General features: G+C 41.2%; 1 protein-coding gene across 1 annotated transcript in view; it reads right to left on the bottom strand.

Moving 5' to 3' along the window:
• Positions 1-2,748: 2,748 nt before the first annotated feature.
• The window catches only part of MGAT4C (MGAT4 family member C), a 90,726-nt gene continuing 75,056 nt past the window's right edge, over positions 2,749-18,418 (bottom strand). Inside the window, exon 4 of the mRNA XM_075598951.1 lies at positions 2,749-4,494. Within this exon, the coding sequence (XP_075455066.1) occupies positions 3,338-4,494 (1,157 nt within the window). The 3' untranslated portion in view covers positions 2,749-3,337. The remainder of the gene's footprint in view (positions 4,495-18,418) is intronic.

Here is an 18,418-nt window from a genome sequence, read left to right as displayed (position 1 = left end):
CCTATACATGCGTATATCTCCACCTACGTGTACATGCATACCCATATACACATGTACATACACACCCACATACCTGCACATAACACCCATAAATACCTGTACGTACATCCACATATATATACCCACGCACATATACATATATACCCATACCACGCACATATACATATATACCCATACCACACATATATACATATATACCCATACCACGCACATATACATATATACCCATACCACACATATATACATATATACCCATACCACACACATATCCATACCACGTTATTTATTTATTTATTATACATTTATCCCGGCCGGCCCCCTCCTCACACATACATTTTAACGACCCCACAGGTGTGGGAGGGGGGGGGGGGGGGCGCGGGAGCAGCCGCCAGGCTGACCGGTCCACCGCAAACCCCCTTGCCCCGAGACCACTAAACGAAAAGGGGAGGGGTAGGAGGGTCTTCTGCCCGCGCTACATTGCCCACCGGGAGACTTAAGGCCCGCACCACGTGAGACTGCGCCCCTGCCCCCGAACGGGCCGCGAGCAGCCGACGGGAAACGCCGCGGGGACCGGGAGGGGAACTGACTGAGGCCGTGCCCGCGCCCTCCGGGCCGTGCCTCAGCCCCCGAGTGACCACACCACGTGGGACCGCAGGAGGCCGCCAGACCCCCGCGCCGCCAGTGAGGGTTGGGGGAAGGGGTCTGCACACCGCCTACCGCGCGGCCGCCGCCCGCAAAGCGGGGAAACCTGCCCGCCAGCCGCGCAACACCAACAAGAGAAAAGCAGGAGGCCGCGCCTCTGCCCTCCCGAGCGGGCCGCGAGCGGCCGCCTGGCCCCCTCTTTTGCCGCCCGCATGGACCACACGCGGCGGAGCTCCTCACGTTCGCGCGGGCCGCATGCGCCAACTGGACCCTCCCTCCCCGCACCAACCAGTACCCTTCTGCCCCGAGACCGCCCCTCCCCGCCGGCCATCCGCCGCGGGGATCAGGGGGTAAGATGGAGGCTAACCCCACGACGCTCCGATTCAGGAGCAGGTAGCCCCCAACCCTAGAGGCAGAAGCCGTACTGTACTCACGTGCGGTGAAGGGAGATGTCCAAATCGTCTGGCGGGCAGCAAAAGAGGACGTGCTGCCCGCCAGCCTGGCCTTAAGTAGGCCTTCCGGGAACTCCTCCCCTGTGCTGGGGAGGGAGATGTGGGGGCGGGCCAGCGAGGGGAAGGCCGGACCCCCCCCGGTCATGAAGCCCCCCCGCCTATGGCTAGGGGGTGCCGCTTGAGTGGGCTATATGCAACTCTATTCAACAGAACACACCATTTTCACAGCAAAGTGGCCCAAAAATACATTACATTATCAGCTTTCAGACATCATTCCTATAGTTGTATGCAAACTCAATTTATCTTTGTTAAATATTTTTTTACAAAGATTAGGAATCTTGTCAATTATACAGTGAAATTTGAGCAAACACAGTAACAAACAATTCTAGACTTCTATCAACATAATACAATTTAATACTCTAAAATGCCACATTGCCTAGATTTCAATCTTTCATTGTTCTGAACACAATTGTTTGACATCATATAATAAAAATGAAATTGCAAGATGTCAAAACTAAACATATGTACTTTTTAAAAATTGAAAACAACAGTGTCGTCATATACTGTGTGTGTATGTACAGCGTATGTATATATAGAGTAGTTAGTATATATATATATATATATATATATATATATATATATATATAATCACAAATGAATAGACAATACCGTTCTGTGGCTAACGAAATGCTTTTATTTTTGCGAGCTTTCGAGATACTTATCTCTTCTTCCGGCGATCAGTGTATCTCGAAAGCTCGCACAAATAAAAGCATTTCGTTAGCCACAGAACGGTGTCGTCAATTGGTTTTTGATTATTGAAGCTCAGCTAACACGGTACTGATACCTCTACATGTATATATACCTATATACTGTATACATCATATACTGTGTGTGTATGTACAGCATATATATATATATATAATCAAAAAATAAATAGATGATACCGTTCTGTGGCTAACGAAATGCTTTTATTTGTGCGAGCTTTCGAGATACACTGATCCCTTCTTCTGGCGATGTTACAATGAATATATATATATATATATATAAATGTAAATACAACTGTATGCTCATGTGCATGTCTTAGGCAGGTCTGCAACCCCGCCTTTCACCAGCACACAGCACTTCCACTGCAGCAAGGGATTCTGGGAAATGACATGCAAATGAGCACACAGTGCCACTTTTTGCTTCAAAAACCATTGTAAACCCCATCCTTTAGCTTCTCTGCATACCCAGTTAACCAACCCCACCCTGATGAGACCCATTAAGGTCGAAACAGCTGTCTGTGGGTGGGTTTTCTGGGTATGCACCTTAACCCTGGCTGTGCTCAAAGCTGTGACCATGCAGCAAGCTTAAGCCTTTAGGGAACCATGTGTAGAATGGTTTTTGAAGCAAAAAGTGGCACTGTGTGCTCATTTGCATGTAATTTCCCAGAATCCCTTGCTGCAGTGGAAGTGCTGTGTTCTGTGTGCTAATGGTGAAAGGCGGGGTTGCAGACCTGCCTAAGACATGCAGATGACCATACAGTTGTATTTACATTTGCATATTTGCTTTGCTGTGGAGGGCTTTTGTCACTTTTTTTTACTCAACTCAGTATATATATATATATATATATATATATATATATATATATATATATATATAGTGATAACAGGTAGTTTAGGTTTCAATTGTAGTAAGGTTTATCCACAGTGTTCTCTCACAGTGTTGAATAATTACAATTGTAAATAGTTTTCCTTGTGCATTTAATGTTTAATGGGAATATATGACAGAGTGGGTGAAATGCAGGAGGAGAGAGAAAGATGTACCTGTAGAAATAGACTGAAGAGGAGTCAGACAGAGAGAAAAAGAGAGAAATTTAGACAGAGATGGTGAATATTGAACAGTATTCTACAAAAATTACATACTTTCAAAATGTCATTACATAATTTAAACTTTTTTCTTTTGGTACGTCAGTTCTTAAAAATGAAAAGTGTAATATCAAATGAAAGGAAATTTAAAGTTGCATTTAAAAGCAATGATTTTAATTAATTTGCTTCTGTTTGATATAAAATAGAGAACATTTTAAAACACAGGTATAGTTGAATATTGTCTGACAGAACTAGTAAAAAATAAATAGCTTTCTTTCACATCTTTTGTCAGTTGCATTTCTCCTTGTTAGCAAAAGGATAGCCCCTTGGGGAAATACACCAGTTGGCATTCAATTGGTAATGTCTCTAATTCTTCCTCTAGAAATGAAAATTGAATTATTGGTTCACTGGCTGAGTAGTCCAAATGCTAATACTTTTAATAATCAGCCATTCATACTGATTTTTAGTTACCACAATTCGAATGCAGTTAATGTTAAATAGTACTTTACTATCTATGTCTTCCATTTCAAAGTTCCCATTATTGAAATCACCTAATCTGAGGTAAATTGTACATTTTCTGCCTTTTTTATTCCCAACTATTCTTTCTCCAACCTCCAATGTTCCATGGTGCAACATATCATTTTGTCGATCTTCTGTTCCAGTGCTGACTTTAATTTTACTTATTTTGATAGATTTTTCAAATACAATCTGGTAAAAGTCCCCACTTAAAGGAGATTTGCCCCAGAAATATTCATCTGTGCTACTATACGCCTTGCTTGCCTCATAATTTTCAAATACATTCATATTGGTATTGAGAATCGCAGGGGGATTGTCAGGTATATCAAATGAGTCTTCTTCAAAGTCATCATCCTTCAGTTTGTTTTCAGCCCCTTTGTATGATGAGTAATATCCCATATGTTGGAAAAGAGATGGCTTAAAGCGGATTACATCTTTTTGAGCCAAAAGACTTCTAAAATGAATCAGCAACCAGTCGCAAGGCATTTCCTGGTAAAACATCAGTAAAAAATGGGCTAGTCGCGGTAGGTCATGAGAGTGATATAGTTTTCCAATGTATCCTAGCTTTGAAAACTCCAGAGTGACCCAGTATGCGCCTTTCCGTGAAGTGATAACTTTCTTAATCGCAGTCAAAAAATTCTTGGAGCATCTGACATCATCCTCAAGCATCACATAATAATCTGACAGATTAGAACAAAAATTTAAAAGGAAAGCATAGTCAACATTTTGTTTGGATCTAAATTTTACACGGTCATCAGGATCATTGTAATTTCTTTTCAAACCTTCTAAAATAGGGTAGAACTCCTCAGGTGTATGGATAATTGTCAGTCTACCAGCAATAATGTGATGCGAAAATTTTCGGGAAATATCTTGCACTACGCTTTCACACCAGGTTAGGTCAAACTCAGCAAGATGAACAACTACTGTGATCTCTTTCAGTTCCTCATAGCTTGACTGGTCAAATATGGATTTGATTGTTTCAAGTAAATAATTTCCTTTTTTCCGTTTCACTGAAGAAAGTCCAATTGTAAGATATCCTGCACAGTAAGAAAAGAGAAAATAACTGTTAAAAAAAATAAATAATTACACGTTTAATATTTGCTCTTTTTAAGATCAATTATATGCCCTATGATCCATAATCATTAAGCAATCTTCTGCTAGAAGACACCTTACAGCCCAATTACTTAAATGGCAGAAGACTGTTTGTTATACAGTACAGGGTAGTAGTACAGGTGTAGCAGAGTAACATACAGTACAGTAACGTGTAACATTGCTCAACTGTTTTGCAAAAGTGCGTAATGTTATTGCTGGCAGCTCTATTTGTTTGAATGGGCATACAGTACATCTCGCATTAAACATTATGCCAGTGATTATTGTGATGATATGTGAAAAGGAAAGCAGTTATTTTGTTTTATAATGGCAGCGGTAACATCAGCTAAATCTGTTAAACCCTTACTTTCCTATGATTATAACATTTTCTCAGATGCTTAATTGACCGGATGTCTTGTTTTGGTGACCCTCCAAACCAAGATAAATTGGCAAAATTTGAGCAAATGATTTTATTGTTGGTGGAGAACTGTAAGTATTTTATAGTTGGGATTCTTTTGGCACTCATCTAACTTTATTTGTTTAACAGTTCAGTCTTACTAATTGACAGCAAGGAAATGTACTATATATACAGCTCAACCCCCTTATAACGCTGTGGTTGGGGTCCAAAGAATCACATCGCGCTATAAGCAGATCGCGTTAGAAATAATGTACAAGTGTATGCATTGCACAATAAAGTATTTAAGATACCAATAATCGTGTTGTAAAGTATTCATAAATACAAAAATTGGGAGCCGCGCTTCCATCGCATTATAAGCGGATTTGCATTGCAACGGATCGCGCTACAACGGGATTGAGCTGTACTTAACTAATTGTGTGGTGGAACCTACCCAAAGCTTCATATTGCAAAGCCAGTATAACAGCCTCACACTGATGAGACACTAAAGGTCGAAGCAGCTGTCTGTGGGTAGGTTTACTAGCTATGCATCTTAACCCAGGCTTTGCTGAAAAGCTGTGCGATGCAGCAAGCATACGCTTATAGGGGACCTTGGCATATGGTTTTGATGCAAAAGGTGGCACTGTGTGCTCATTTGCGTCATTTCCCAGAATCCCTTGCTGCAGTGGGAGCACTGTATGCTAGGTGATAATGGTTGAAAGGCAGGGTTGCAGACCTGTGTAAGACATGTGAATGTGCTCACAAGTGATATTCTTTATTAGCTATATGCTAACGGTGGAGGATTTTTGTTGCCTTTTTCACCCATCATAACTTAAAATGTAATATATATATATATATATATATATATATATATACAAAAGAAACACATAGCGCAAATCTATACAGTTTGTTCCTGTGGAAGATGATATTTACACCACTATGTAGAGCCAATAATAAGAAAGGGGTACATACCCTGGTTCACCTCTAACCCTATACACTGCAGCTAGTTTAGGTCTGCGGCTCCACAATCGCCGCTTTGGAGATCTGGAGAAGAGTGACCTAAGCGCAAGTGGAAAAAGGGAGAGAGAAAACACAAAAAGGGATCATAGGGCAGTATATCTATAATTATATAAATATAAGAATGGTAAGATATGCGCTTACACTGATCAAATAAATATGAGCATTTAATCCTCTCTGGGACTCCCGAACGTAGCTTTTAAGGACTTGTTTGAATATTGCTTGGTCTTCCAGAGATCTTCTTTGCAGGAAATCAGCTGCTGCTCATCCAGGAGATCTTCTTCCCAGGCACTCACGTCTCACTATGGATGAATCTCACAGAAGGGGGGGGGGGTGGGGAAGGGGGGGTGGGGAGGAAATAATGGAGGGGAGCAAAATATGTGTAAAACCTTTTTAATCTATAGAAGATTGTATAAAATATGGGTGATCAACTCACATTTGGTGAGAAAATTACAAGCAGTTGAGAGTATTTTAGCGAGTTTCTCACACTCGTTCAGAATCGCCGGTTTACCAGTCCTCTCCGCAGTCTCTTCCGTACCACGTGATCGGCCGTGGCGTGTGACGCTGCGTGTGACCTGGCCCAGCTCTCGCGATGTTATCAGTCTGTTAGTACAGGATTTCAGTTCCGGAACTCCTCCTGAATGTCTCACAGGGGCTTCTCGGCGTGTCTCTCACACTGCTGCTAATACAAGCTGGCCCTACGCGTTTCTCCCAGCGGGCTTCGTCAGGGGCTGCTATTAACTCACTAATCCCTACCAGGGTATTTATACTGCACCGACACACTTTATTCGAGCAAATACCCAGTATGTACCTGGCAGATACCTGGAATGCGCCGCTCCTCACCTCTGACAAGCCCCATTGCATTTGCCTTCCCAGCCTGGGTTCATGCCTGGCTGACGGGCGGCTGATCTGTTAAATTATAATGATTAGGATTTAATAGGCTGCAATGCTTCGCGTGTCTACCAGATGGCATAAATTCATGAATTGTAATGCAGTATATATATATATATATATACTGTGCAGTATTGCAGCCAGCGGGAATAAAATGCTTCAATCCCTGCCTGGAAAATAACCCAATGCACTCGGGCAGAAAACAGTCACAAACCTCAATACACCCGGGTATACCCGAATTCGTGGGACTAGCCGAGCTCGAATAAAGTGTGTCGCCAGTGTAGGCACCTCCCCAACAACGATTGGCTCAGACTTAATTAACTCATTGGATACAAGGAACATAATTAGTTGTTGTCTTATTGATGTCATAACAATTAAATGCGCTGCTGCACGGCAGCTCCAAACACTGATTTCATTGTTTATTTAATCCACAAATGTTCAATAATACACAATGAAATCAGTGTTTGGAGCTGCCGTGCAGCAGCGCATTTAATTGTTATGACATCAATAAGACAACAACTAATTAACTAATTAACATCGCGAGAGCCGGGCCGGGTCACACGCAGCGTCACACGCCACGGCCGATCACGTGGTACGGAAGAGACTGCGGAGAGGACTGGTAAACCGGCGATTCTGAACGAGTGTGAGAAACTCGCTAAAATACTCTCAACTGCTTGTAATTTTCTCACCAAATGTGAGTTGATCACCCATATTTTATACAATCTTCTATAGATTAAAAAGGTTTTACACATATTTTGCTCCCCTCCATTATTTCCTCCCCACCCCCCCCTTCTGTGCGATTCATCCATAGTGAGACGTGAGTGCCTGGGAAGAAGATCTCCTGGATGAGCAGCAGCTGATTTCCTGCAAAGAAGATCTCTAGAAGACCAAGCAATATTCAAACAAGTCCTTAAAAGCTACGTTCGGGAGTCCCAGAGAGGATTAAATGCTCATATTTATTTGATCAGTGTAAGCGCATATCTTACCATTCTTATATTTATATAATTATAGATATACTGCCCTATGATCCCTTTTTGTGTTTTCTCTCTCCCCTTTTCCACTTGCGCTTAGGTCACTCTTCTCCATATATATATATATATATATATATATATATATATATATATATATATATATATATATATATATATATATACATTTTGTATTAATATATTGGTATTGTACTATATGTTTATTTGTATTTTTCATTTTTATTTGTGCAATAGCCTAGAGACCTTTTAGGCAGGTTTGAGTGGTGGGGAGATGGGTAATGGGGGTAGGTGCCCAAGGAGGGTGGAGGGGTATGGGGTAAATGTTTTGATTGCCATAGAGGGTTGGTATAGTAAGTAATGGAATACCAAGCAATGCCATACGGGCCTCATTGGTACACAGGGTTTGGTGTCTAGTTTGAAGCATACTGTACATTAACCTCCTTGTAGTACTTAGCGTAATTTCCACCATCATTTCTCTGTATTGAATGAATAGGAGCTCAGTCACAATTCACATGTGATTTGGCAAGCATTTGCTTCTTTCTTCTGCAGCAAAACCCATATTTTAGGCTTTGGCTAGGAGTTAGTATTAAGTGAAATGTTTATGAATTTAGTCCGTACTGTCACTAAACATTGACCAATTCACAACTTTTGTTGAAAAAAAGGGCCAATGTTGCATGGTTAATGAACTCAGTCAAAAGATTTGCACATCTTTAGTGGCCAACTAGCCATGGGTTGGTCGTATTCATGAACCAGCACAATTCCTTCAAATAAATGTGACATTTATTTAAAAGTATCGAAGTTTGGGTTCCCGATATGGCTTTTATCAAAATGTTTCTTATGATGTCACATACAGTACATTTTTCACTCATTGGAGACTTCGGCAACCCAGAAGCCTGAATATGCAGTTTTTTTCAGGTTTTTTTTAATTGTTGAAGTTACCTACTGTATATTGTATTTTCTTCCTATTGTTGACATATAGCTTGTACATATGTTCTAGTTACAGTGTATGCAGTTTGTTTGTGGAAAATTGGCCAAAGCATTTGCAACATTTGAAGAGAGCTAGAACTTGCAGAAAAAGAGGGCACATTTTGACGTGGTCTGCAAGCTTACAGTGCTTTGACCAAAGAATTTATCAACATAGGCCATTTGTAGTATTTTCTTTTTTAGTTTTTTCAAAGCCATCTGTTGGCACCCTAATTGCCCTTAATTGTGAGTGGAGCATCATACTTATCTCTTTTAGTGCTAAATACCCTACAGTTAGTTCAACCAAACCAGGGCAAATAACATTACGTTACCGAAAATAGTCAGAAATTATTCTACCTGAGTTTAACGCATATTCACAAAAATATTTCAATGCAAAAGCCAAGACTGTTGTTTAACTCATTAGCATAGGCTTACCATAAGCTTAAACTAGCACTATTTTGGACTTGCCTAAAATAAAATGGCATTACACCCATCTTACCTAGATGTGACGCTACTCCCATTCAGAACCTAAAATATGAGTTTTGCGGGAGATAGAGGGAGAGTCCTATTTTACTAGAGTCCCAATTTACTTATATACCTCTCCAAACACACATTTATAAAATACTATCCAAGGAAAGGAGAGCAGGGCAAGAGAGTCAAAGTTATGCTCACGAAAGTTAACCTCTTTTTTGCAATTGAGTTTAGAAAGGCATTGCTCTTTGCTATGCAAAAGTTAGGGGGTGGGAGCAGTTAGTCCAGTGTTAGGTATATTTTATCCTAGATGTAGTAAATAGAAACAGAGATGTGCTAACTTTTCCCTGACATTGCAAATAGGGTAAAAAGGACCCCTTTTTGCAAACTTGTAAGTTTTACAAAAGTTTGTGAAAAGCTTGTCTAAACTAAAAATGTGGATCTAACTTTGAAGTTTGGAAAGAAAGAGATAAACAATATTTAGGAAATATGCTAATTTAAATCATTCAAATATGTTTTGCATATCCACATTTGCATATTTCTCAGGCCTAGGACATAGTAAAATCAGCGTCGCTGAGACGGGCTGAGCCACGCTGAACAGATGCACAAAGCCCCTGCATCTGTAATCAGCGCGGCTATAGTTTCTCCCTCCGCATGCTTGCTCATGTGTGCGGAGGCTGAGAAAATATGAAGAGACAGGCAGGTTTTAAATTTTCCAATGGGGCATCAGCCTTTTTTTCCCTACTGTGTCGGTGGATAGCAGAGCTCAGCCACCAGACCAGCACAGCACAGAGCAAGCACAGAGGTGTGTGTGTATGTGTGTGTAACCATGCTGTAAAATGGCTGCAGTCATCTCTCCTGCTGACAGTAAGGCCTGGTAAGTTATGGGCATGCCAGCAGTAATTATGGAGGTTTGCCCTCACACCCTGGTGAGGTGCCCTATGTATGGATGGGAGTGGTCACATGCTCTGAGTCCATGATTAGTGATGTCAGAGTTGTGCCAGCCCCCAGAGGATACATAAGGCACAGCACTGCTCAAAAGTTAAGTTGTTCAGAAGGTGTTGCTAAGCTGTTGGAAGATTATGTAAGAGGTTATGAGACAAGGAGCAAGTCTGAGTGCAGGCTTGGGAGGAGACAGCTTATAAGACTGTGACCAGGGACCTGGCACAGGGATATCTCCCTAAGAGGAGATAGGGAATCCACCAATTTGGGGAAAGGACACCTTTCAAAGGGAAGTGCCGTGAACAAGAGCGGCTAAGTACACCCACTGTGAGGGGCAGCTGGCCCGCCACAAGTCAATAAAGATGATCCTGTTAAATCATACCCTCGTGTGTAAGTGTGGAGTGATTACACAGAGGAGTGCACCACAGAGGAGTTCCTCACCAGGACCATCCACAAGCGGCCGCTGGGATCCTGATGAGGTGGAGGCGCTGCACTGGATATAGGTAGGACTCATGCACACTACCTCAGCTGCCTGTCTGGGTTGGCAATCCCCACACAACATCATGCGGGAGACTCAGGAGTCCTGTTGCCAACAGGTGCACCACCAGACACTACCATGTAATGTGGACTGTTAGACCACAGGGGCCAATGTGAGATTGGGTGGGTCAGGCTAGGCCAGAAAATCTGTTACATGTGTGTATGTGTGTGTGTATGTATGTGTGTGTGTCTGTGTATGTGTGTGTCTGTGTGTGTGTGTGTATGTGTGTCTGTGTGTGTCTGTGTATGTTTGTGTCTGTGTGTGTGTGTGTGTGTGTGTGTGTGTGTGTGTGTGTGTGTGTGTGTGTGTGTGTGTGTGTCTGCGTATGTGTGTGTGTGTGTGTGTGTGTGTGTGTGTGTGTCTGCGTATGTGTGTGTCTGTGTATGTGTGTGTCTGTGTGTGTGTGTGTGTGTGTGTACTGCACCGACACACTTTATTCGAGCAAATACCCAGTATGTACCTGGCACATACCTGGAATGCGCCGCTCCTCACCTCTGACAAGCCCCGTTGTGTTTGCCTTCCCAGCCTGGGTTCATGCCTGTTAAATGATAATGATTAGGATTTAATAGGCTGCAATGCTTCGCGTGTCTACCAGATGGCATAAATTCATGAATTGTAATGCAGTATATATATATATATACTGTGCAGTATTGCAGCCAGAGGGAATAAAATGCTTCAATCCCTGCCTGGAAAATAACTCAATGCACTCGGGCAGAAAACAGTCACAAACCTCAATACACCCGAGTATACCCGAATTCGTGGGACTAGCCGAGCGCGAATAAAGTGTGTCGCCAGTGTATGTGTGTGTATATGTGTGTGTGTATGTGTGTGTATGTGTGTGTGTGTGTGTGTGTGTGTATGTATGTATGGGTGTGTATGTGTGTGTGTGTGTGTGTGTGTGTGTCTGTGTGTGTATGTGTGTGTGTGTGTTTGTCTGTGTATGTGTGTGTATGTGTGTGTCTGTGTGTGTGTGTGTGTGTGTATGTGTGTGTGTGTGTGCGCGCATCTGTGTGTGTATGTGTGTGTGTGTGTGTGTGTGTGTGTGTGTGTGTGTGTGTGTGTGTGTGTGTGTGTGTGTGTGTGTGTGTGTGTGTGTGTGTGTGTGTGTGTGTGTGTGTGTGTGTGTGTGTGAATATATTTATCAAAGTTGCACAATGTTAATAAATAATATATTCTCACAACATGTATTTTTTTTTAATTTTTAAAATATTATATAATATACACACACACACATATACACACACAGGTTCCCCAGTGACACACAAACACACAGACCACTTCAAAGTGACACACACACACACACGCACTGACAGCTTCCAAGTGACACACACACACATTGATACCCGCCTCCCAAGCGCGCTTGCTGTCTCCTCTGCCAGGACAGCAAAAAACTCCTGGTAGAGCGAGCGGCAGCAAGCAACAGCGAGCAGCAGCACAAAAGTGTTTACTACTGTATGTCCCAGGCCTCATATGTCTCTCCAAGAGTTGTATAAAAGTGTATTTTGGGAGGAATATAAGCAACTTGAGATTCTAGCAAAGAAAAGGCTATCGCTCGCTAGTGCTCTCTCATGCTCTCTCTCCGGTTCAGCAAAACCCATTTTTAAGGTTCTGGATAAACTTTTAAAGTTACTGTAATTGAAGCAAATTTTTGTGGTGAAAGACATAACTGCATGCTTTGGAAGAAAATTTGGCTCTCTGGTCGAGTGGAGATGCACATGCCTAAAATACCTGGTATATATGTTAATTTCAATTATTTGATTAGGCGTTACATATCTAAATTAGCATATTTCCCAGATATCTCAGGTGAGTTCATTAATGTGCATAGATTTCTCTGTTTCTCTGTGATATTTGCTTACCTTTTTCTTTAAACAAACCTTCTTGTGATTTATACAGACATTGGGGCTTTTTCTAGTACTGTAGCTCCAAAGTGTGTCAATCCGTGTAAGAGCCCTTTCTGATCAGATTGGCATGCGTTGGTATTCTCTCAGCTGTTTGATCGGTTTGTTAAAAAAAAGCCTAAAACTCATATTTTTTTAAGATAATTGAAATTCTCGTTGCTCCGTTATGCTAACCTCTACTAAAAACTCATATTTTTTTCACTTCAATAGATGAGGTTTGCATCTTTACAAAACAATTTCTCGACAAAAGAACATGAACTGACTTACTGTATATGTGTTAGTAAGTATTCTATATAAATTTTAGCCATTTTACACTAAAGTATGACTCCTGATGTACATTGTACAAATAATTTGATCCCCTATAGAAAAATCAATACACCATAAACCAGTACATATACTTTCCACTAATATTATTAATAATTTCAATGCTTATTATCATTAATAAAAATGAATAAAATCAATTAATATTAGCATTATTAATAATAAATAACAGGTATTCATATTTTCATTAACAAGAATAAATAACAGCTATTAAAAATTCAAATATTTATCTTGCATTGTAATGAGTGCTGTATACAGTATATACTTTTGCAGACACAAGTACCTGAGCCATAGAGGTAGACATGTTTTGGCCTTTAGATAAATTGATGTGTCCAAGGACACAAGGAGACCACACTGGGATTTGAACAAGGTTTTCCTCTAAAGTGTACTGTAATGTTTTGCAGATTTAGTGCATTTAGTCACTGCACAACTCCTTCCATGCATATAGTAATGTGAAATCAGCAGTGGACGCCCAACAGAAGTAGAAATATCCTATTGGTAACAATTGTGATGTTTCCTATAATACAGGTTGCATATTATGTTAGAAGAGTTTTCACACCCCATCTCTCAACATCATACACACGCTCTGTTTATACATGTATAAATGGAAAATGTCTTCCTTTATCTTTTATTTTTATGAGAAACGTGTCACTTATTTGAAATACTACTCATTTTGGATAATGTGCATAATGGTTACTAACATAATGTGATTGATTTTTTCTGCAGACTTAATTGTAAATATTGATCTATGTGTTCATGAACCTAATAATAATGTATGTGGTAACAAATTATACATACACAACATTGTACATCAAATATTTATTGTCTGTTATTAATGAACACAAATGTCAAATTTATTTTTGTCGCCTTTTTTCCGGATCTGGTTGTATGTCCATTTTTCTTAGCTGCTACAGCTGGTGGGACAGCAGGTGTTGGTGGGACTACAGTCATTGGTGGTAAGCTGCATTCGCCAATGGGACAACAGGTGCGGTGGGACAGCAGCCGTTGGTGGGACTGAAGCCATCGGTCAGACAGCAGGCACTGGTGGGACAGCAGGCATCGGTGTGATAATAGACAATGTCTGCGGGACTCTACAAAATATACTTGTCGAATTTAGGACAGGCGCACTTAATATTGCAGATTCATCTGTGCCTGATGATTGATTCCCTGCTTGGACTTGCTCCACTCCTCCCAGCTTGTACCTGCTCTAAAATGCTGCTAATTTTGATACAACTGTCAGCAAGACTCTCTGTTGCTGTGGTTTTTCTCAACTGGTATTTGATTTGCTTTTGCAGCATACAGATATAGTCTGTTTGTATCCTTAGTTTTCCTTAACTAAAGTCCGGAGATCAATCGTTTTGTTTTGGAGATGTAATCAATATACAGCACGGTGAGCTGTAGACAACTGTAGACAGCTCTTCATGTTGTTATTCACACCTGAATTAAACAGGGATATGATAGACAAATCAGATTTGTTTGTTTGTAGTTTGGCGTCCGCCAGATGGCAAAGTGAATGTGTTAAGTTAGTTAGTCTATGGAGAGTGGTGTAAGTCTCAAGCAGGTACCAGACTGATTCACAATATACTGCAATGCATTACAATTCCTCATTGTTTTATGGCCTTGAACATTCAAGACGTTATCAAAATGTGGATGTTTTATTATTTTGTCAAATGTCAAATGTGTTCTTCTTATACTTTGTGTTCACTCACTCCTGACTGTTTTATGAGATGACAGTGCAATGTCAATTGCTTCAGAGAAACCAGATTGTAGCATCATATATCTGATATTTTCAGCAATTAATGATGCAGCAGATAAGAAAGCCACTATCAGAAAAATATGGTTATATCATTGCCAATTATGAATACTTCAGGGATTTAGCTGACATGCAATGCGTAATGACGTCAGACCGTACGTGTTTTGTCAGGGTTTCACGAAGTCGGCAAGCGCCGACGAAACACGTAGGGTCTGACGTCATTATGCATCACGGTGCTCACGTGGTGTTCGCACGCTATCTGAGGGACACTTGTACTGCACCGACACACTTTATTCGAACAAATACCCAGTATGTACCTGGCAGATACCTGGAATGCGCCGCTCCTCACCTCTGACAAGCCCCGTTGCGTTTGCCTTCCCAGCCTGGGTTCATGCCTGGCTGACGGGCGGCTGATCTGTTAAATTAAAATGATTAGGATTTAATAGGCTGCAATGCTTCGCGTGTCTACCAGATGGCATAAATTCATGAATTGTAATGCAGTATATATATATATATATATATATACTGTGCAGTATTGCAGCCAGCGGGAATAAAATGCTTCAATCCCTGCCTGGAAAATAACCCAATGCACTCGGGCAGAAAACAGTCACAAACCTCAATACACCCGGGTATACCCGAATTCGTGGGACTAGCCGAGCTCGAATAAAGTGTGTCGCCAGTGTATACCGGTAATCGCTTTGGCACTTTGTGCTGGAGGAGGTTTGGATCATTACCATCTATACCGCGCCTGGTTTCATCATGACTTTGGCTGCTGTCATTTTTGGTGTGTGAGAACACTTGCTCTCTTTGGCGGTGGGTGTACAGGTGTGCGGGACACAGTGAGTCGATCTGGAGGTCCCCCCTTTTTCATCCCAATTGTATTACATCAGGGTTACCGAGTGCCAAGATACCTTTATGTGAATTTTAATCTCCTCTATCTTGTAAGTGTGGATTGTCTACCACACATCTATGTTAATAAATTGTATTAATCTATATCTATGAAGATAATGCACTTAGGGAGTGCGATTTTATCTTTCTTTCTATATATTTATATATAAAATAAAAAACGAATAGACAATACCGTTCTGTGGCTAACAAAATGCTTTTATTTGTGTGCACAAATAAAAGCATTTTTTTAGCCACAGAACGGTATTGTCTATTAGTTTTTGAATATTAAGCTCGGCTAACACGGTACAGCTCTCTCTCTCTCTCTCTCTCTCTCTCTCTCTCTCTCTCTCTCTCTCTCTCTCTCTCTCTCTCTCTCTCTCTCTCTCTCTCTCTCTCTCTTCTTACTGCAGTCTGTGTGTATACTTACATACATGATGGTTTATTGCATTGTCTGTGCTCAACCTTTTTATTGATGTTATGGTTATTGGATCAAGCTGTGCAATGATTACTTCACAGTGGCTCCTTCTGGGATGCCTAGGCAGGTGCTATATACACTATTAACTGACATCTCAAAATCCCAACCCCCATTGCCATCCAGCCAAACTCACTCCCTCGTACCTGAGAGAACAGAATATGAGGTTTTTAACACAACACACTTCGCACGCACGCATGTACACTATTAACTGCCATCCCTCAAAAAATGCACTCACAAGGGTACAAGTTTTCACATATCACAATATGCTTTTAAAACTATATATATAAACAGAAAAAGAAAGAAAGGAGATGGCGCCACCTAAATCTACTTAGCATATAGAAAGGCAAAATATGATAAAAAGTCTATGCTGTTCAGGACTAAAGAAAAAATATAAATAAAAAATATAATAAACAAATAAATAAATAATGTCCAGATATATAAAATACAATACAAATCAAAGTCCAGCTCTACACGCTATCCAAATGAGTCTTTGCAGCCTGAATACAGGGGAACACCACTCCCTCCAAGATATCTACAGATAAGACAAACAGAAAACAGGCGCACTCATATTTTTTTTTGCAGGGACTGCATTGGCATGATATAGTGAGGCATTTTAAAGTGAGCTTTTAAGTGAGAAGATATAGTTAGACTATAGTTTGACTAGAGATTACCTACCTCTGGCATAATGAACCTGCTTTTTACCTCCACTTTGTTCTTTCTCGTGGCCTCATTGAAATGTTACTCTCTCTATCCACTACAAACGCCTCCTTCCTGGCCCACACCCAACATCACCATACACCCTGGATTACTCAAAAGCCTTGCACTATCTACTGAATGTTGGTGGAGAACCCTGAAAACCAGCACACCAACCACCGCTCACTCAAATGGCAAACATCATAAAGTAACAACTTGCAAACAACTACCGAAATTTCTACTCATACTATTACTCTCTTTAGCAGGTGATATTAAATTGAACCCAGGCCCTCCCATTTCTACTCTGTCCCATACCCCTGGGAATACCCGCTTCAAATTCCAAAAAGGGCTATCTGTCGCCCATATAAATATCCGGAGTCTGCTGCCCAAACTGGATGAACTAAGGGCATGGTGCCTTATGCATAAACCAAAAGCCATCGATCTTACAGAAACATGGCTAACCCCTAAAAGCCCTGATGCACATATTGCCATTCAGGGATACTCCATTTCTAGGCGAGATACTGTAGGTCAAAGAGAGGAGGAGGGGTGTTATTTTATATTGCAGACACCTTAAAATTTACACTGTTAAATTGCCCCCCAAGCCAACCATCTTTTGAAATCCTAGTTGGCAGAATCTGCCTCCCCTTTTCTAAGCCTATCTTGCTAGCTGGCATCTACTGCCCCCCTAAAACCCCTTTACAATCTCTGACTGATATCACCCAGTTTCTTGGCTCCATTTGCTCTCAGAATGAGAAGAGTGAGCTGCTAGTTCTTGGGGATTTCAACTTCAATTGGCTTGACCCTAAAAACCACAAAATTCACACACAAATTAAATTGCTTAACCTATCGCAACTCATTTCCCAACCCACACTGACAAACCTGAAATCGCACAACCATTCCTTGCTTGACTGGATTCTCTCCTCAAATCCCAACAGAATCCAATCCTCTGGCATCCTTCCTGACATTTTCAGTGACCATGCAATAGTGTACTGTGTAAGGAAAATTAAACAGCCCCAATCAAGCCCTAAAGTTCACCTCACTAGAACATTTAGAAACTTTAACCCACAACAGTTTCTGGCTAACCTTACCAACTGCCTTTGGCATAGAATCGATTTAATTCCAGACCCTGATTCTGCGCTTGACTATTTCGAATCCGAGATCTTAAAACTCTGTGATACCCATGCTCCACTATGCAGAATAAGGGTACAGGGTGCCCACCTTCCATGGGTTACACCTGACCTCATAGCACTCTACCAGTTCAGGGATGCCTTGTGGAAAAGCCACAAAGTAACTGGCACTACCAAGGATCTCAATCACTACAGATGCCTGCGGAACATGTGCACAAGGCAAACAAGGCATGGAAAAGCACTATATTACTCTGACAATCTCCTCCAGAATACATCAAACCCAGCTAACTTCTGGAAGGTTATTAACAACATATTCCAGCCTTCTAAACATCAACAGCCTAGTAATATCACTAAGGGCGATATTACTGTGACAAACCCCACTGACATTGCAAATGCATTCAATGATTACTTTGTGGGGTGTGCTACTAATTTATTAGCGAAACGCAGCCCAAACCACAAACCTGAATCTCATCCTGGGAGTACCCACATAGCCCCACCCCCTCCCAACACTG

This window comes from Ascaphus truei, chromosome 5, assembly GCF_040206685.1.
Source record: "Ascaphus truei isolate aAscTru1 chromosome 5, aAscTru1.hap1, whole genome shotgun sequence".
Classification (NCBI taxonomy): Eukaryota; Metazoa; Chordata; class Amphibia; order Anura; family Ascaphidae; genus Ascaphus; species Ascaphus truei.
This window is presented reverse-complemented; position numbering and strand designations above follow the sequence as displayed.